This window comes from Nestor notabilis, unplaced genomic scaffold, assembly GCF_000696875.1.
Source record: "Nestor notabilis isolate BGI_N333 unplaced genomic scaffold, ASM69687v1 scaffold9556, whole genome shotgun sequence".
Lineage (NCBI taxonomy): Eukaryota > Metazoa > Chordata > Aves > Psittaciformes > Psittacidae > Nestor > Nestor notabilis.
The window spans coordinates 1-20963 of NW_009934249.1; the positions used below are offsets into that span (position 1 = coordinate 1).

Here is a 20963-nt window from a genome sequence, read left to right on the forward strand (position 1 = left end):
GGCTGGAACACCTCCCTTATGAAGACAGGCTGAGAAAGTTGGGGCTGTTCAGCCTGGAGAAGAGAAGGCTGCGTGGAGACCTCAGAGCAGCCTTCCAATATCTGAAGGGGGCCTACAAGGATGCTGGGGAGGGACTCTTCATTAGGGACTGTAGTGGTAGGACAAGGGGTAATGGGTTTAAACTTAAACAGGGGAAGTTTAGATTAGATATAAGGAAGAAGTTCTTTATTGTGAGGGTGGTGAGGCACTTGAATAGGTTGCCCAAGAAGGTTGTGAATGCTCCAACCCTGACAGTGTTCAAGGCCAGGTTGGGCAGAGCCTTGGGTGACATGGTTTAGTGCGAGGTGTCCCTGCCTATGCCTTTCCAACCCTAACCATTCTATGATTCTATGATTTTCATTTATTACACAGTTTCAGCTAGAAGAGCTGAGACTCAAAGTGAGATAGCAGAGGAGCCGAAGTTTTTCTCCTTTAAAACGTTCAGTCTGGTAGGCAGCACTTTTATTTTTAAGTTGCAACATAAAACATCAAAACAAAGTATCTAAATAAAGCTGAAGGGTAGAAAGAGGAGATTATGTTTCACCAAGGGCGTAGTTATGATGAATCTGTGTTTTGCCAAGCTCTAAATTCTTGCTAAAATCATATTTGGTGGTTTATGATGAGCTGAGCTTTGTTGGAAAGGAAAAGTTGTGATTGCTCTGTGGTGGTTTGGGGACTTGCGGTTGAGTGCTCCAGCATGCCCTCAACATGAGACATTTAAACTCAATAATGTTTAGCGTTGATATCCAAGCATGCATTTACTGGGGAAGGAAGGGGCAAGGAGCAGGCATGTAAGATGGTGGCAGCACCCAGCGCTAGCATTGCATGTGTTGAATATACTGCTAAAAAAGGCCATGCAGATAGTTCTCCAGTCCACAGAGAGCTTTGTGCCTGCTACTTCCTCCCCATCTCGTGTAAATGGCCAAATCACCACAGGCAGTAGGCTTTGGGAACCATGGGAGACTATTCATTTTACTCTTCTTGAGCTCTGTGCTGCTGCATCTGCACCAGCTGCAGTTCTTCATCCTGGGATCTCAGAAGGCCAGCAACAGATTGCCACTGGAGAAGAAGAAATACTTGGCTGACTGATAGCTGCTCCTATACCCTAAATGGACCAGAGAGCATTGACTAAATGGGTAGAATCCCTGTTTGTGAGCCCAGTTCCTGTGAACAAGCAGATGGAAATGGAGAGAAAAAGAGAACATCCTCCTTCTCTGTTGAGGTTTATTTTGGTCTTCACTTGAAATAACCTGCGTTAATCACTTGGGACTTCAGCTCTCATAAGTAATATGACTGAGCCTAAGCAATAAAGTGATAAAGTTAATGTTTGAGTTGTTTCCAAATAGAAGATGCAAGGAAGAAGCAGTCCCCACTCCAAAGAGTCTGTGAAAGGTGAAAAAAATGGACAAGGGAGCTAGCGCAGAAAAATTGCCAAGGTGCAGGTTGTTATAATGTTAGTGCTGCACAGTATCATGGTTTATCTTTCAATGTTTAATCTCGCAGCATGGGACTCCTCTTTTTCCAGGTGATGTTTACCCATCGAACAAATCATCAGAGTATTTTGGAGGTCCTTTTCTTGAGCTCTCTTGTGGGATGAAGTAGGCTGGGGCTGAAGGGCAGCATTTTACAGGGAGCTGATGATTGTGGGGTGCATGGCTGGGCAGTGCAGAGCACTGCAGGTCAAGGAAAAAGCAGAGACTGGACTTGATTTGTTGCAGATGTTGGAACTGGGATCAGAGTAGATATCTTGTAAAATCTCAAAGTTATATATTCCTTTAATGTAAAAACAAAGCACTTTGCAGTCCTGAGAAATCTTGTTTAGGTAGTGCTGTTATTGAGGGTCACTGGTGGCTTATTTTAAGGTCACCTCCCTACTCCTGCACCCCTGCGGTATGTCCCACTGGTAATTTTGGGCTTGTCTGTAACTGCATCTGAAGAGGATTTGGTTGTAAAATAGAACATGTTAATCATGCTGTGCAACACTCTGATGTTCTTTATAGCTGAGCTCGAGTGATGAAAAGACACTTTATCACATTCTCTACTGGTATTTTTTTCCACAGAATTTAATAATTAAATAGACCATAAATTCAGTCTGATTTAGTTTTGCTGTTATAAAACCTCTCTGCCCTCCTTTTTTAATAAGCAAATCAAAACCCAGCTCAGATGTAAGTTGTCTCGGTCTCATCTTTTTCTACTTCTCATACTGAAAGGGCTATTCATTTCTAATTTTGTTCATGGTGCTCTGTTTTTAATTTCATTAACTATTTGGGTACGCATTCTTCTTTACTTTTAAACTAGAAATTCCCAATGACTTTTTGATTATATTTAGTGGGTGGAACTTCCTGGAGACACACATCTTCTGTTTGGCAATCACACTTTTACTACCACTCAGTCACATACTGTGTATGTAATTAGATAATATGAAAGGCTAATGAGCTGCTGTGTGTCATGTTACAGTGTTATCAGTCCTGCAGATAACCATTTTCCCATTGATAACATTTGGGAGATGACGTTTGTTGAAGGCAGGACAAGTACCCATTTGTGAGACAGGGTTGGGCTGGGAGAGTAGTTTTGCCAAGGGGAAGGCTGTAAAGCACATGTTTACAGAAGTCTAGGATCCCATCCTGGTGCCTGTCTCCTAATTCCTGGTGAACGGCATGCAAAATTAACATCAACAGGCTTTTGAAAATAGGGTCTGCAGAACTCATTAGTTCACAATTGGACTATTTTCAAAGTCCAAGAGATAGTGAATGCAGGATGGGGCTTTTTGCCCAACTTTAAGTCCCTGTAGCTGCTGAATAGTTCTGTCATTCAGTAATTTAGGAAAATGGAAGTGTGCCTGAGGATTAAGAATAGCTGATTGGTATGAGAGGATTTAGGGAATTTGGATTTTTAAAAGATCTTTGGATCATGTCACGAACAGGATTTTGATAGGATTTTTAGATTTGTTCTTGGATGTGTGTAACTCATGTAAATTTCAGGGAGATGGATCTTTGATGTCTAGTGTTTCTATCAGTATTTTAGTTCACTAAGCAGTACTGAGAAGGAAATTACATAGCATTTAGTTATGAACTTATTATATATGCATTTTATTTGTTTTTAGTAAATACTTTCGCTTCAATTTGCAGTGAGGTTACTTAATGACATTGCCACAGTTTAGCTTGGCCTCAGGTGACCTTTGCTACTGCCCTCGATATAGTTTTTTGGCAGAGTAGTAGTGAGTGGCACTAATTAAGCCCTCTTCCTGAAAAGTCTTGCTTCAAGCCTCCTTCTTTTCCAGCACGAAAGCCTTGGTGTGTTAATGCAGGGCTCTCATTTCTCTTATCACCTCTTCAGCAAACCTGCTTTCTTGTGGAGGCAGCCCACTGTAGCGTACTGTGATGTTCCTGACTGGTTTTCTTTCATTGGCAATACTAGTAACGGGTAGAACCTTAGCAGTCAGAGAGAGTGGGAGCTGGGCTCAACGTAACCATTGTGCTCCAGCTAGTGGAAAGCAGGGGGTGCTTTGTAATTAGGAATTAATATTCAAATGCTTCTGGGGAGGAAAAAAAAAATGAAAAAAAATCACATTCCAGCCTCTTTGGGTCACAAAATGTCAGTCTGAGAATGGCACCCACATCTCTGACTTTACTTACTGTCGGGGGAGAAAAAAACAGATTTATCTTTGAATAAACGTAGTTATTTTTGTTTTTTCTCAGCCTGTGTGATTGTAATTAATGTTAAGACACTCTCTAAAACAAGGGATTTATTATAATGCAAGGGTGAGGATGGCTTCTATTGACCTTTTCCTCTGCTGGAGTTTCAGTGTTTTAGTATGTGCTGCTTGCACTGGAAAGAATTTATAATCACAGGGCTGTCAAAGACAGCCATTGTTCTCTCTGCTCTGAACATGTGGGTCAGCTACAAGTGCTTTCATATCCCCCAGAGCCAGGAGCTGGCAAAGAGTAAAGAGCACAACTGAATTCTTCTGAGGCATCAGGAAAAGCATTTTGCATATTTTTCATTGCTGATTGCTTGAGAAAGACATCCCTCTTTCATAACAGGAATTTCTCTTCAAGGTAGAGGGAGGCTGGGGCACACTGCTTCATTATTTTGCCGAGCTGAAGCAGCAACAACAAATGCTGTCTGCTGGTGTCCCAGCCAGATACAATGGATGGGCAAGGGGAGGGGGGATCTTTTGGAAAGCAGCAGACTTAAACCTGATGCAAGCACAATGTTAAAACTGTAGTGCCTTTGCCTGTGCTATGGACTATGGACGGCAAGTCAAGTTTCAGGTTACTTTTAGTTTTGATCACTTTATTAACTCGCCTATTGCAACTTTTTCTCAGGTCATTCTACTAATCTTAACAAGTTGGAGTTTTCTCTTAATCAGCATAAAATTGGGGTTTATTGCAAGCTTGCACTTTTGTTCTGAAGGGGAAGAAAGTAAGGAAATCCTTTTTTGGGGGAGGATATTTTTAGTATTTGGGAAAATACTTTGTTGTCTGATGTGTAATGGATCTCACGGGTATGTCAGTGGCTTCTATATGAAGAGGTACCTGCTGTGCGTCCCTGTAGGAAACAGAGGATATTGAGAGCCCGAAGCGCAGCATTCGTGACAGCGGCTATATAGACTGCTGGGACTCCGAACGCAGCGATTCCCTCTCCCCACCTCGCCACGGCAGAGATGATTCCTTTGACAGTCTGGACTCCTTTGGCTCCCGCTCACAGCAGACACCGTCTCCAGATGTAGTGCTCAGAGGGAGCAGTGATGGTAAGTACCGGTCACAGTGCAGCACATGCATAACATTGTGATATAGAAGTAACATATCTGGAGCAAATGTACCATTCAGAAGCTGGACACAGCCTCTGAATCATGCTGGTCTGGTGGGTGAAATTCTCTGTAAATGCTCCCTGAGGTTTAGATGACTTTCCAACAGCTTACTTGAAGTCTGTCTCAGGATAGTGTAACGTTAGAAAATGAGTTATGTCATTGCAGTATAATTTTGTGATGAGAAGAGCGCTTCTCTGGGTTACGGTGTAAGAGGATGTTACGCAGACTCATTTTAACTTACAGACTAATCTGGAGCAAGAAATAGAACTCAAAACAAGGGAAATATTGAAATGAATAAATTGTTTGCGTAAATAAACCACAGGCAGAAAAATTACACAGAAATATCTTGGAAACGCCTGATACTTTACAGAGTTTTGAATTCTGATGTACAACATTTTACCAAATACCCGATTTGTTTTCATGGTATTTAGAAAACTGTGTACATTAATAGCTCCCAGCGTCAGAGCTGTGGCCATCTTTGCACACCTTTGAGTGAAGACATGCAGCTCTAAGCTTACAGAAGGGGTGCTCCTTCTCTGCCTTTCTTGTCTGATTCCCAGAGTCTTCCAGAGGCTTTTAAACTCACCGTGCTGGATGAGGGGGTATTTGCTAGGGGTAGGTGTGGAGCATGCACTCAGGTTACCTGCTGGGATCAGAATTCTAGTTCAGAACAAATGGATGCTTGATTGAGGCTCTCTGCATGGTTACATTCTTGATGAATGGATGAATCAGTCGTACTTCATCATCATCAGAAGTTTCATTCCACACATGAATCACTTCTGCTTTGTAACGTTATTTATTTAATAAAAAAATAGGAAGGGCAGAAAGACTTTTTTGTAGGAACCAGATGTTCTTACTGCTTTTGGCAGTGTTAAAGAAACTAGTGCTAATCATAACCGAACACATGAGAGATTTCCTGAGGTGATGCGGAACTCCTTAAAACTGCAAAGCTGTCAGGTATCACAGCTGAATTAAGAGTGAGCTGTGGTGAAAGTAGGGCTAAGATCTGCTCTGCTCTTTTCAGTGGCCTGTGGTACTGGGGCTGTTGCTGGTTGACCATCCAGAACCAGCTACTGGGGCTGATTCCCTGAAGCAGCCTTGTGTCCCCTCAGGCACTGAGCAGAGCACGGTCTCTAGTGTGTGAAACATTTTTCTGCCTTCCCAAATGAGACGAAGTGTGGTGTTGGCAAATAGGAACACCTCACATGTCCTAATTAAGAAGTGTTGCTCCATTCTGGGTGATCAAGGAGTGTCCAGTGTCGCTGTCTATTTGGAGCTGGTGGGCAGCCAGTTACATACGTCCTGTAGCTGCTTCCTAATACACCTATTGCCCTATCAGCAGATTTTAGTAAGGTTTTGTGGTTGGTTGGTTGCCACAGCTAAGGCATACTATCTTGTCACATTCTTGAGTCCATAACAAACACAAAATAAGAAGCAAGCATACAAAGATTTTTCTTAAAAATTAGTCTTTTAAACATATCCAAGACCCAGCGTGCATGCAGATGTGTGTGCACGTATGACTTTGACAGCCAGCCCTTTCTAACGCATCCTATTTTCCCTGCTTGCTGTTGCCATAACTTCACAGCTGTCTCCTCTAAGAGTTGCAGGTGAGGTGTAGCTTGGCTGACCTTTTTTCTGTCAAAACTTTTCTGTGGCCCCATCAGGCCAGTGTTTCACTCAGCTGCATGTAGTTTTTAATAATGTATATGAAAGGCTGGATAGAGGAAAAGGTTCTGCTTGCATTACTCCTCTCTTCTTTCAGACAGGAGCTTTATAAACCCAATCATATGATAGTGAAATAAAACTATGATTCCTTCCTATCCTAGAAGGAAAAAAATAATAAAGGAGTGAGGATGATTTAAGTGATCCTAAGATGATGATTAGTTTAGATGGAAGTAATAAGTAATATTACCTTCACAAATGTATCTGTGATTAACCCCACTGTTTGGGAACTGCTCTGGTGTCCCTTAGCAAAAAGGAAACAAAGCCAGTGGTAAGCAGAACAGTTTGTTTAAAGCACAGTAGAATTGCAGACTGACCTGCCCGTTAAGTTGCTAATGTACTCAGGAATGAATAAAATCCTCTGCTTGGCCAGCAGTTGTACATGGATCCTTGTATGCAGGATCTGTGCATGTCTGTAGTGTGTAACTGCTTGTTACAGGTTGTGGAAACTGGCAGCTGGTGCTTCTTCTACTTAGAAGAGCAGAAAAACAAAGGTAAATATAGAGCACGGTTGCATCTTCCATTCAGTACTTTGGATTCAAGTGCTTTTTGCAAATTTGAGTGGAAAATAATTTCACTAGTAAAATATGAATAAATAAAGAAGTTGACTTTGAAGTACTCAACTTGATGCTGGTAGATACATCAGTAATAAAGGAGAGGAATCTGTTCTGCTGCTGTGGTTATCTATTCCAGCATTTCTGTCTACTGGTTCAAGACTGGTTTTCATGTGATACAAAACTAAAGAGCAGGACAAAGCCAAAAGCAAGCAGATTTGCAAGTAACAGTAAGGGATCTTTATTTTCTCTTGGCTACTCTGTGGCCCTGTTCACTCTAATGATACTACACCTCTTCAAACCTCAGCTATCCTCAGGCATCTGTGATTCTGGGGTTATGTCTCCACTTTTTGTTTAGACGTAGACTCCAGTTACCAGTCATGGTGCTACTTATCATATGCTGTTAACAAAAATTGCTTAAGCAAAAGATTACTGGCAAAAAGTGCATTGTGGTTTTTGTCTAACTAGCTCATTTCCATTGTGTCTTGTCTTTTCTTGCTGTTCCCTTTCACCCTTCTTCATCTCTCTCCAAGCAAACATAGAATAGCTCAATCTGCTGCAAAAGCTCTTTGCAAATAACATTCCTAGCATATTTAGACCTCTTTTCCTTCCCCCACTTTGAATTATACACACACGCTACTTGTGATTTTTATGATTTCATTGTTTTCAGTTGTTCATTAGGTAGCTCAGTGAATTAGCTAGTAATTTACTAGTGTGGTGAATTAACAAGAGGACACAACCTGGGTGGCTTCCCCAGAAAGGGGAACAGCTATTGCATATGCAAGTGTTGCAAAGGGGCCAAGGGCCAGAGGCATCCAGTGCTCCAAAGCTGGGAGCAGATTTGAATACTGGTGGGAGAAATGGCTCCATTTCACTCATCAGACCAGGACCTGTGGTGATGTTATACTGCTGGGAGAGAACTATTTACATAGTTTCTTTGTGAATTACTTGAAAAGGCTCATGGTGGTTCAGGGAATCTAGTGAATGTCTATGAAGTGCCTTCCAAAATGCCTATGAGGGCAGTTCCACTGCAAATGCTCTTTAAGGTATTCTACCACTGGGAGTTTTGTTTTCAAGTTGGAAAAGTCCAACCCAACCAAAATGAGTTGTAAATATCAAGAGGCTTTGGACAAACATTTTGAACAGAATAAAGTAGTCACTCAGCTCCGTTGATCGTATTCTGTGTAACTCTCATTTTCCTCTCTCGCTTTATTTCTTTTCTTTGCCAGTGAGTATTCTTCAGTCTTTGTGATCCTGATCTAACCTCTAAATCCCAAGACCCCTTCTCTCTCTTCTTGCACCTTTCCATCTGAGGATCAAGTCCCTCTGTCTATTTTGCAGTGTGCTAGACTGATTGACCAAGAAACCAATGAGACTGGAGAGAGTTTTATAGTTTATAGCAGCTGATGCTTGTCCTCAGATTTTGATCAAAGTCAGTGAATAACTGTCTTTGATCAAAATCTGATGCTGTGTGCATTCAAATTGACATTAATATGTATGTGTAGAAATATCCAGATTCCTGTCATTCTGTAAATATATGGCATGCAGCCCTTTTTTGATTGAGCATATGCTATGCATATGTAAGTCTAGGTTCAAGAGAGTGAATGAGGTCAAACCTGTAGGTACAACTAGGAGTCATTTCGGCTTTAGTCAGGTGAGCTTCTGTAGCTGTCCTGTGTGACTGGTAAATCAGGCTTAATCTGACCCTGAGGTTTTTTATCTGACCTATGGGTAAAGATGAGTTTTTCAGGGGAAGAATATAAGGGTTGATGGGAAAAAAGTTTACTTTCCATGTAGATATTATGGCTACTACCTTCAGTCACTGATTTTAAAATGCAAATACAGGTAAAAGTGGCCTCATTTCTTGGTGCTCACATGCTAAATGTAATTTTTTGGTGATGTCTTTCGTGATTTATAATTATTTTTTTTAAATGGATGAAAGTGAAAAGAAGAGGGAATTTTTTTCTCCTTTCTCACTAGGGAGAGGAAGTGACTCGGAACCCGACCTGCCACACAGAAAGATGCCGGATGTGAAAAAAGATGATATGTTGGCGAGGCGGACCTCACACGGTGAACCTAAATCAGCTGTGCCGTTTAACCAGTACCTCCCGAACAAGAGTAATCAGACTTTCTATGTACCTGCTCCACTTCGGAAAAAGAAAGCTGAACGGGAAGAGTACCGAAAGAGCTGGAGCACGGCAACTTCCCCACTAGGAGACAGACCTTTCAGGTAAGACCAGCCTGTTCAACTTCTCCCTTCCTCAGTGATGATGCTTTACCACTTGCCTAATTTTCATTCTTTTCATAAGCCATATGAAGCTGTGATAAGTCTCTTGCTGAGATGGTACTGATAAATTGTTTGTAGCAATTGATGAAGGTGGTAGAAAAGCAGAAAATGGAAAATCATTGTCTTGATGTCATTATTTACCATACAATGCAATGTATAGCTTGTGTTTGACAAAGATGTTGGTTAATGTAAATACCATGGATGTTGACTCAAACCCAGGGCTGGATAGATATGTTCTGGATGATCTGCCTCAGTTCTCAAGACAGTTACTCATTGACAAACAATACTTGTAAGTAACATGTGATGTATTCAACCAAAATAGGTAACATTTTTGCTCTGGTTTCTTTTTTTAATCAATTTATTTTTATGTTGTATTCTATACACCAGTACAGTTCGTATTGCTGTGACTACGTATTTCTGCATGCTGGTTTTTTCAACTGATACTTCACTCTCTGATTTGGCCTAAGAAGCAATTTCTGTTAAAGAGCATAATTCTGTTCCCACATCATTTATCAGAATATCACTTGGTGTCTTGATATCAACAAAATATGCTTATAATAAATAAGTGTATGTGTTCTAGGCACAGCATACAATAAACAACCTTGTATAATTCAATAGCAAACCCCACCCTGAAACCATAGAAGAAGAACAGAGTGAAACATCAGGACTGTGTGAAAAGGAGAAAGTGGGCTCCATGGCTCCTGAGGCAAGCTCCCTTAACGGCCAAGTAGGTTTGAATCAAAATGAAGGAAACTCCATAGACCAGTCTCCTTCATGTAGTGCAAAAGAAACATCAGTATCCAAGGGAAAAGATGCAGAAGAGATCAAAAAGTTAAGAAGACTCGAGCAAGCTGGCATTACGGTCATGTCAGCAGCCCAGCGCTACGGCAGGTTAGCCCAGCGGTGTGGGAAATTGTGCACGCTTCACATTTTTAGGATTGGCTGAAATGTGCATTTCCTTGATCTGCTGTGATTTCACTTCTCCTAACAAAAACCCAGTCTGCTAAGCACTCACAATTACTAGTGAAGGTCTTGGTCTGAAAAGGCTTGTGATGTGGCAGCTGTGGATTGCAGAGTTGTATGATGCTAACTGCATTTGTGCTGAGGAATTGTATCGTCTTACAAGCATAATGTAAACAGACTCCAAGAACACTACTACACAGACAACTTGTCACCTTCCACTTATCTTTCTTGCATTTAGTAAAAAAATACATATAAATGTACATTAAAAATGTCTTGTTTAGGCAAAGTTTTGAAACTTACATCATTTGTTGCCAATGGGATGGCTTAGTTTACTGAACTACACTTTTTAGGTGGTTAATAATTTTAGCTGTGTTAATAAATGATGCATTTATTTTTAATGGCAGGAACTATAAAAGTAAAGTGCTTGTTAACACATGTACCAGTTAAAGCATGGAGGCATAGTTCAGCAATCATAATTTGACTGACTTTGGCATGGAATATCAGTAGTTATTCACTTATTAGCTGTGTTACTTATTTTTGGATGTTGTTCAATTTCATTATTTCCCGTTCTTTAACTCAAGAGCTGAATGAAGGCCTGTGCCTTTCCATCATCTGATATCAGATCCTCATGACAAATCTCATTTTTCTCATGGGGATGGCCTGCAAAGCAGAGTTTTAACGAACATGTCAGAAGACTAGGCTCTTATAAATGATCAAAGTGGTTTGGGTAAGGGGGAAGTCTTAAATCTCTTCCTGGCCAAAACATTTTATTTCGGATTGTAGGGTGAATTTCTGGACAGTGAGTAGTTTAGCAGGTGCTGATCTATAGTCTGGACTTTGAAATGAAGTAGTAAAAAGTACAGCTCTTATGTGATAGAGCTTGTTTTTAGACACAGTGAAGCTTGTCTGCAGCCATATACAGGTGTCCTCTTCTCAGGTTTGCTTCATTGCAGTCAAGCTGTTATGAACCAGTGTTTGTATATGGTTGTGGGGTACTTCTTTAACAAAGCTGGATACTAATAAAGAACTACTATCTGTCATAGAAGAGTCCTTCAGGCTCAATCAGGAATCCAGAAACTGGTAGAGTATTAGCATAATCCTGTTCTGAGTCCAAGGCTGTAGTATTAGCCTTGGTACACATTAGGTAGTAATGTAGTAATAGCTGGTGTTGTGCAGTGCACAACAAATAGTGCTGTTTGCATTTGCATTTGGAGAATGCCCACCGCATTGAGAGTCCCCTTTCCAACTCCGTGCTTGATCCACTGGCTTGATTTCCACAAAAAGAGCACATGTGATCAGATGTGTGGTTCTTTGGCAGGAAATTGGTTCTCCTCTTTCCTTGCACAGCCTGTTGTCCTGACAGGGCAGAAGGAGAAGGGAGGGGAAATAAGCCATTTTCCTTCCTGGCTCTCAATGGAAGCATCATGTGGAATCTGGCACATGGAGAAAGGAAGAGCTGCTGTTTTTCTGCTCCAGCTGAGGGTCAAAGAGCAGAGCTTTGCAGCCTAAGCTTCACCATAGTGAAGTAGGAGCCTGCTCCTGGGGATTGTTGGAAAACACAGCAGAAAAGGCACTGGGGTCAGAGGTCTGTTAGGGAAATTATTTGTATGTGTAAGTGTAAGAATGGTGGGTGAAGAGAAGGGAAGAATTTAGTAGTGACACTTTAAGATGCAAGGGAGCCATTTAATCATCTTTCTTAATGTCTCATTGTCATTCCTTGTTCTTTGAACCCCTCCATTTTCTCTCTTCTTCTTGACATCAAGTTCAAATTTCCGTGCACTATCGGCACTGAGCAATTCTTATTCCATCTGATTTCTGAATTCTGATTGTTCTTTTCCTTCACCCTTCTTATTCCTTCATCTCTCTATGATAGAAGCCTCTTATTTTACCTGAGGTTGTCAGTTTAATTCCAGTTCCTCTGAGTTGTTTACAGGGTGTTTCCTCTCAACATATTGACCTCTGGAGGACACCTACTGTGCCTTTGAGTTCTACAAGGCATCTAATTGTTCCTAAAGCTGAAACTCAGTAGGGGACCTTTCTGGGTGTGGCACAGGAAGGATTTGAACTTGTATGCAAATGTATTTTTTGCTTGGAATCTAAGTACTTATCTCCATTGATGTAGCATGTTCCGGGAAAAGGCTTGATTAAACTAGACGCTATACAATTGCATGCCAAAAAGCATTCTCCTTTCCCAAAGGAGCATATTGTCTCTTTATAGCATGTTGTTTTATTGACGTGTGATCCTCCTTGCTTGCTTATTGTCTGCATCTGTCTCTTATTTACGCTGTGGTATCTGAAAGGTAAGGATCAGATTCATGGAGACTCTCTAAAAAGAGGATAATCAGGTGTGTCTTAATAGATGATGGAGAGGAGGATGTAAGAGAGAAATGTGAGCAAACATTTTTGGCATGTTCGTTGCAGAAGAAACATGGATTTCTTGACAGTGCATAAGCATGCAAAACCCTTTTATTGTTTTAAAATGCTATATAAGGATCCACAGGCCTGTGTGAGACCCTGCTTAAAGGGAGTGCAAACGCCCACAGTCTTGACACCTGCTGTACCAGCATAGACCTGGGTGCTGTTTCTGCAGGGGCTGGAGCTGGGTGTACAAGAACTATTTGCAAATTTGCTGGGAATTCTGGTCCATTGCAAGCTTCAGATCTACAGTCTTTGCTATATCTATGGTAAATTTGCCTTAAAAACATTTTCAAGAACATCACAAACTGATTCAGGAGACCCCAAAACATCACAGCTCATCTCCAATTCCATTAAAAACAAAATGTAAATTTATGGAAAATATACTTAACCTAGAAACTGGTAGCTGAAGTCTAGTTACATACTAAAAGCTCAAAGTTCTTCAGTTATTCATTACAATGACTCATAGTTGCTCTTTTGGGTATTATTACTCACTATTTCTTTGTTGCCAAAACTACCCTTCTCAGAAATGCTACATTTGATGCTGTCAAGCTTCAATAGGATTGGTGGATATGAGGTTGAAAAATACGGTATTTTTTACTGAATAATCACTTCGTTATAGCTCTTAAAAACTAAAAGCATAAGGAATACCCTCAACCTAACCAGCTCAATAAATATTCAATGATTTTCAGTTAAGAAGTAAATATAAGCAAGATTTAATGGAGTATTGTGTTATTTTATACATGCCCATTATGTCCAGGCTTCTGAAAACTATTTCCAAATTATTAGATTTCAGAAAATGGTGATGGTACTGGTAGTAAAGTCTGATTTAAAAAAGAAGAAAAAAAAATCAAGTTAATCATATGTGCTCTGGCTTATCTGGGAGAAAAATTATGTTAACTGTATGTACCCTGGCTTATCTGGGAGAGGAAGTCCCAGCATATACGACTTTTAGATAACTGTTTTCCTTTGTGCCAAAAACATTAGGTGCAGTGTATCTGCTTTAGATCAGTATATTTGCCCTAAAGTTTTCATATTCTTGTAATGGGGGATGAGGGGAAAATGTCTTAGGACACCATGAATGGAAAGTCAGACCCTTTCCCTGGTGATCATCTTGTACTGACTGTATTGCAGGTTTAAGAAGCAAATTGGATTTGGACAAGTTACTCTTGTGTTTTGATAATCTGTGATTTAGAATTGAGTGATGTAATATACCTGTTCAGCAGTGAAATTTGAACCCGAAGATGACGTTGTAAGGCTGTTGATTTTCATATATACAAGAGTCAACATACTTAACAGACTTATTACCATATTCCTTTATGGAAGAAAGAGTAATGGAAGACTGTTGTCATTCTAAGTGGAAGGTAGCCGATGGAGGGTGTATGTGAAGTGTACAGCAGCTCAGAGCCATCTGTTCCAGCTGTTTCTGAAGGTGTTGCGAATAGAGATGCTTGTGAGGGAGAGGAGCAGCAGTTCCCTTTGGAGCACCATCAGCCAGTTTTGTCTGTTGCCTTAAATGAAATCTCGGTCCTTCAGAGATATCCAAGGAAGAAGTTACCTTTGGCTAATTTGAGAGCAAGCTCTCCACATTGATAACTGAGGTTACTGTGCATTGCAACATAGCAAGGTGAAGGCAGGCAGATTCATATTGCTGCTCTGTCCTCTGAGCCTGAGCCAGGCTGGCCTGTTGAGGATGGTTTATAGCTTCCCCATAACTTTCTCCAGCAACTTCGTTCAACAGTACTTTGAAAGGGTAGCTGAGGCAGCAAAATAAGTGGTGTGTATAGCAGGCTTGCAGAGCTTTAAAATGTTTTAAAACCCAGCTAATTAAAACACTACTGGGTTGGGTTTTTTTAATATTAGAGAAACTTGAAGCAACCCCTGAGCTGTTTAGATTTTCTTTCTTAATGTTAGTCAGCTTAATCCTTTGTGATACTCTCTTTTTCCCTTGGTATAGCAAAGTGCGCTATATAAAAGGAAATGCAAGGTATTTGCAGCCTACAAAAATACTGCATGGACCAGTGTACTATTTGACATCCAACTTCCGAAATTATCAATAAATACAATTTTCACTTTTAAATGTAAGAGTCGCCTAGCTCTTGCCATCTGTCTTTTCAGTTTGCTTGAGTATTGACTGTTACAAGTTAAAATAAGCTTAATCTTTCTGGGCACCAGCTGTCAAGAGTTTTTATTGTAATCTTCAGTAACATCAAGGCTCTGTTGGTATCAGTTACGTTTCTGAGCAAAACAGATGGCAGTGTGTTCCAGCGTGCCAGTATCATTGGGTACTGGTGCTATCATGGTAGCTACTGTATGTCAGCATTGGCATAGACAGCTTATTCTGGGGGGAGGGGAAGGTTAGTTAGAGAAAGAATCAAGCATGGATGTGTGTGAGAAGAAAAGCAGTTAAGAATATTAGGGCAAGCAGCCTCAGTGATTACTCAGGTCTTTTAAAAGAACAGAGCCATTAAGCAGAAAAAGTGCCAAATGTCTGATATTTTAGGATTCAACAGTGTTGGCCAGGGATCAGGTATTTGCACCAAATCTCTTTGTTTGAAGTGTGTTCAAGAAGTTTAATACGGCCATTTACAGTTCTACATTCACTGCATCTAGTACGTTAAACTAGTTCTTACTGGTTCTTCTGGCTGTAGCTTAAATGCTGTTTTTTTGTGTGAAGTCCTTGCGGATTTATTACTTGTATATGATAAGTTTTGTTTATAGCAAGGCTTGTCCAATCTAATAGCAGCCTTGAGCATATGTGGTAACTGTGCTTGTTTTATGACCTGGAGATGAGTGCTGCCGCTGCCCTCTCCTTCCCTGATGCATCAAGAGCTTTATTTAATTCTGCTCTGTGTCAGTAAAAAGCCAACATGTGAAGACAACAGAAGCATCCCAGACATCATCCTTCGCAAGGACAACCCCTTCATGACATGTTACCAAGGGAAGGATTCTGGTTCGGAAGATGAAGCATCCAGCAGAATTCCTGATTTAGAAAAGGATGACTTTGCCACTCGGAGAGCCAGAATGAATCAACCCAAACATATAGTTCCATTTAACTCCTTTTTAATTGGACCTTATACAAGCAAAGATAAAGGTAAACCGGAAGACGTTAAAAAGCCATTGCAGGTGGAAAAGCAGGAACATGCAAGGTGTGCATTCATGGTCTTTTTCTTTCTATTATAATGCTTAATTTCACATGGCTTATTGCTGTGTAGGACTAAAGTTGTTTTGGCTACAAAAAAAAAAAACCAAACACCCTAGAGGGTAAAATAAATGCAGAGGCTTTATCATACAATGAAACAAACAATCAAAAGAGATGTAGATTACAAACTGTATTTTTTTTTTTGTTAGAGTATTAGGACTAGGAGCATAAATTATCTGTGAGTGTAAATAACATTGACTAGACAATTCTGTTATCTAAGCTCATGAGACACTTCATGAGCCTGAGTACCAGAGAATAAACTTAGAAGACATATTTCTGCATCTCATCTCTTTTACTGAGCATTTTCAATGCATATTTTTGCATGCATTTGTTTTATCTAATGCCCTTCTAATACCCTGCATAAAACTTAGATAAGGCTTTAGTTAAGGCACTGAATACATATGCCTGCTATACTGCACTAAATTGCACATAGTTGCACATAGTCCTAATGTTTCTTATACAGCATTGTTTTTGGCAGTGGAGCATGGGTTACAAGGTTTCAGCCTAAAAAATCTCTTCTTTCTTCTGTTCAGTGATACAGACCTTTAAGAAGTCACTGAACAGAAGTATCTCCTAGACACAGTTCTTCAGGAAACAAGTATATTTGTTCTATTTGTGCGAAGAGACGTGATCCTAGATAAAACCACTGTCTACACATTACAGTGGACCTTGACTGCAATAACTGATGTATTCAGAAAGCTTCTCTTAATATTTAGTAGCTCTTTTCAGTAATGCAGTATGTGCCTTCAGTTTCTGGAATTTGATTACATTACCATTTTCTAATGACTAGTTTGGCACAGCATCTGAAGAGCACATAACCAAATATTAATATTCTAATGCTAATGACACGACTCTAAGATCAAAGAACTTCTGTAGTATGTTTGCGAGCGAAACTTGAATCACTTTGCTAATAATATGAAAATTAGATATTTGTAACTAAGAGAAAGCTTATTGCAGAAATGCTTACTACAGTAATAATGTTAAGATTTTTCTTGCTAGGAATAGAAGTCAGATGAAGAAGTGGTCTCAGCAGTAAGAGAGCATAAGCAGGGTAGCATAGATGAGAGATTTCAACTTCAAATGCTTATTTTCTAAAATTAATATAAAACTAATCTTACAAATTCAGTTTTATCTTTTTGTGCTCTGAATCTCTTCTATTGACACTGATTTATCATTGCTCCTTTGAAATACCTTTTCTTGCTGAACTGGAATGTGCATTAAATTAGAAGAAGACGGGTGCACATGGCATCAGTAAGGCAAATAGTGACAAGCAAAGAAAACCCACTTCTGCAAACTGAGAAGACTGAGTCAGAGGAGGAACAGCAGGTGAAAGAGCCTGATGCTGAAAGACATGATTTGGCTAAACAGAAATCTCGAAGCACCCTTCCTCAGCTACAAGAAGATGCGATTTTTGCGAATGCCTCTATAACAAAAGCAGATTTGAAGACCTGGAAAAGATTGAAACTGTCAGGGGAGCCCAGGTATGGTTTCTTCCTGTGGTCAGGATTGGCACCCTGGGAAGCATGTTTAGGTTGTCACAATCCAATGTGTGTGCTTGTTGTTTTAAACTTGAAGAATGCCTTGATGACAGCCAGTCCTTGCCTATTTCAGTTTCAAGGAGGAGTACAAAATCTGTACAGGGATGCTATCTATCATGAGATGAAAATGTATCTGTCATTTAGAGCACTGTAGTAGTTTCATGGTTACTTTCCTGGTGGACACTCTGAATATCATGTCAGAAAGGTCCCTCTTGTCTTGTGGCTCAACCTGCTTTGAAGCTGCTCGAAGTTGAACAGCACAAAGGTCCAAGTGGCACCACTAACTCAGTAGCACAATGCTGCTGCTAACCAAGCTATCTTCAGGACTTGGGACGTTATACCTTAGGGGTATTACCTGACGATCAGCATCTCTTTGCATTAATGTGGCTATGCTGCTTTTGAGACCTGAGCTAGTATATCTGCATGGCATTGTACTCCAGTGCTGAGTAAATACACCAGCACTGTTTGTCACTGCAGCAGGGGTTTCAGGAGCCTTCTTGTATGGTGTAGATGTGCTCTTATTGTAAACCAAATTTGTGCAAAAGGAGCCAGAATAAAGCCCTTATACTTAGCTATTTCCCTGTGGAGATGGCCTATAACATATGCAGGTGATTTGTGACTCCTGTAGGAAAGAATATCAACTCCTAGCCTTCCGGTTTAGGCACGTGCCATTTTCCAATTAAAGGTGGCCACCTGTTTAGGCATTCTTCTAACAATGCAGTTACTGTATGTCATTTTAGCTCTAATACAAACTATCAAAACTCAGTCATTCTCTTGTCTCAAAGATCTTAGTAATCTCTCTGTTACTTTTGAGGTGTTTTATTAAAATCAAGACTCAGCCCCCTTGGTTTAGGATGAGTGAATTGCCTTGCTAGTGCTCTCATGCTGCTGGAACTCCACCATGAAAGGGTAGTACTGGTGTTGTGCAGCTCCACATGGCCTGGGTCTGTGTGAACAGATAAGGAAACTGTGGCTTTGTTAGGATGAAGAACCGAGTCTGGAATGGGCTGTGTTCTATGTTGCTTACCCTAAGGAAGAGCTTCCAGAGTTTTCCCAACAGGTCTGCAGTATCTCTATGAGATTTTATCTGTCATTTGGGCCTCAGTATGCCACAGCTGTTTGTATCTGTCCTTGAATTTTAAAAATAAAACCCCTTCAGAACCTTAGGAGCATTTAATTTGCATTATTCGGGGTCTCATGTTGGGGGGATTCTTTTATTCCTCATTCTGACTAGTGAAGAAGATGTCAAATGTCCCAGTGACACTGTGCCATCAGCTGAAGTCCCAGTGAAAACAGCAGACCAGGATGATTTTGCTGTCCGCAAAGCCAGAGCAAATAAAAAGGCTGGTAGCCTCAAGCAGAAGTTTGTGCATTTTGGGCCAGTGACTGAGATTGATCAACAGAAATGGGACAAGCTCGTTATTGGCAGAGTTTCATCCAAGGGCAGAACAGAAGAGGAAAGCAAGAAAGATGGTGTGGAGAGTCACTCTGGTGTTGAAAGCTCTCCTTCAACCACTGTTGGCAGTCTCGGGTTTGTTGAACACAGCGATGAAATATCTAAGCCACAGAATGAGCTCAGGTATTTGGTGTGGCTTATGAAGTGCTGCTGAGCTGGAAATGAGACCTGTTCTTGCCAGATGCTGATCTGCATGGGGGTGGACTGCAGCACAGACCTAAGAGCTGTTTATGTGCACGGCCTTGTTCAGAAGTCATCTGACGCCTTCACAGTACCTTAACATGTTTAGGGTTATGCAAAACAATGCTGTGCAAAGGTCTTCTGAGAGCTTGCCTCAAAATTTCTGATGGGCGGTGAAATCACTGGTGTCTCAGAGTCTGAGCTGTTGTTCAAGCTTTTTCTGCTTCTTGAATTCCAGCGGCTTTGCTCTGCCTGCTTCCAGCACATTAGGAATTTGTTGTTCGGCTTGCTGGCCTTACTGATGTTCAGAAAATACCTTCTTAAATCCTAATGGATTTACTTTCTTTTTGAAGATGTAATGCTGAAACCAGGGTGTATTAGTGCTCTGTGTTTCTGGCATTTATATGGAGAAGAATTACAGCTCTGGGAAGTTAACATGTTAACAGAGCTTACGTTTCTTTGGCTTTTCTTTTAATCGCTTAGTCTGTGGCTGTAGCAAGATTTTTTAATGAATGCTTTTAGCAAGCAGTTCATTCAGTTAAGTTTGTGTATTTATAAAACATCTGCAAACTGAGGTGGAGGACTCCTCTTCTTACCTTTCATTTGATCTGAGAATGTTTTGTCTATCTCACCTCTCCTCTCAATCTCAGCAGTAGTGAGGTAGCCAAGTCAGGTACATATGACTCTTCCAGGAGAATGCCATCGCCTGTTTCAACTTCGGACACCATCTCTGAGAAGCAAACCCCATGCGGTTTGAACAAACAGCAGGAAAGCACCAAGGAAGAATGTGACGAACATCTACCAGACGTTGAGAGAGATGATATGCTGGTTAGGAGGATGGGAACTTTTCAGAGGCGTATCACTAGTCCTGTTCCCATACTTTGTCCTCCCTTGTCAGTAGCTACTCATCTGCTGCAGCAGCAGCAAGGGGAGGCAGTAGCTCATGAGAAGGATTCGAAGACTCAGTGGGAAGCAGAAAGGTCAGAGAACAGAAGCTGATCCCTCTGAGCTTCATGCCTGGTTTGTGTGTGGTGTTAGCTTGGATCAGTCAGCAGTGTTGTTCCATTCTTCACACAGCTTTTAAAGACGTGTTTTAATCATTCATCATGGCATGTGTTCTGTTTTATGAAATTACTTACAAGAATGTATCCTATGAACATAAAACAGCCTGTTTTCTTTCATAATGTTTAAGCACTTCAGTTGTTAATTGCTGTTCAGCATGAAAACAGTCTTTCATCTTTTGGGAGGATTTCTTTTGCAATCCATGATGCTTTGTCCAGACTTTTATGCCAGCTTTGAGGTGAATAATTCCTCACATACATTTTTTATGTGACCCCCAACTTCTAACAAATCACCTACGTAAGTGTGGTGTTCAACATAGTTTCCTCACTCCCTGTGCTATAGCTAAAGATGTCTAGTTGTCCATCACTCTGCAACTGTGTTTTGAGTGACAGTACTCCACGTTGCCTGAGCAGCCTTTAGGCTGCACTAGTAAGCATTATCATGGAACAGTATCACTTGTCTCTCTGAGCAGTACAGTCATACGAGAAGAGGGCCAAGAACAGCTAGAAATCCTTCAGCTACAGAGCGGAAGAACAGAAGACAAAGTGAAATTTCCAGACCCACAAAGAGATGACATGTTGGCTAGAAGAACTGGAGCTTTTCTAAAACAGCCTGGGCCCAGTGTTAAGCAGTTCCTTCCCATGCCATTTTCAAAGCAGGAGAATAAGCAGGGCACAGCTAAAGAACTTGAGAAGAAAACTAGAAGGTAAGAAAGCTGTGCTTCTCTCTTTC

At 40.7% G+C, this 20963-nt stretch overlaps 1 protein-coding gene across 1 annotated transcript in view; it reads left to right on the top strand.

The window, feature by feature from the left end:
- Positions 1-4596: 4596 nt before the first annotated feature.
- The window catches only part of LIMCH1 (LIM and calponin homology domains 1), a gene marked incomplete at both ends in the record, with an annotated part of 58316 nt that continues 41949 nt past the window's right edge, over positions 4597-20963 (top strand). The window contains 2 exons of the mRNA XM_010017232.1: positions 4597-4792; positions 9109-9358. Coding sequence (XP_010015534.1) covers positions 4597-4792; positions 9109-9358 — 446 coding nt within the window. The remainder of the gene's footprint in view (positions 4793-9108; positions 9359-20963) is intronic.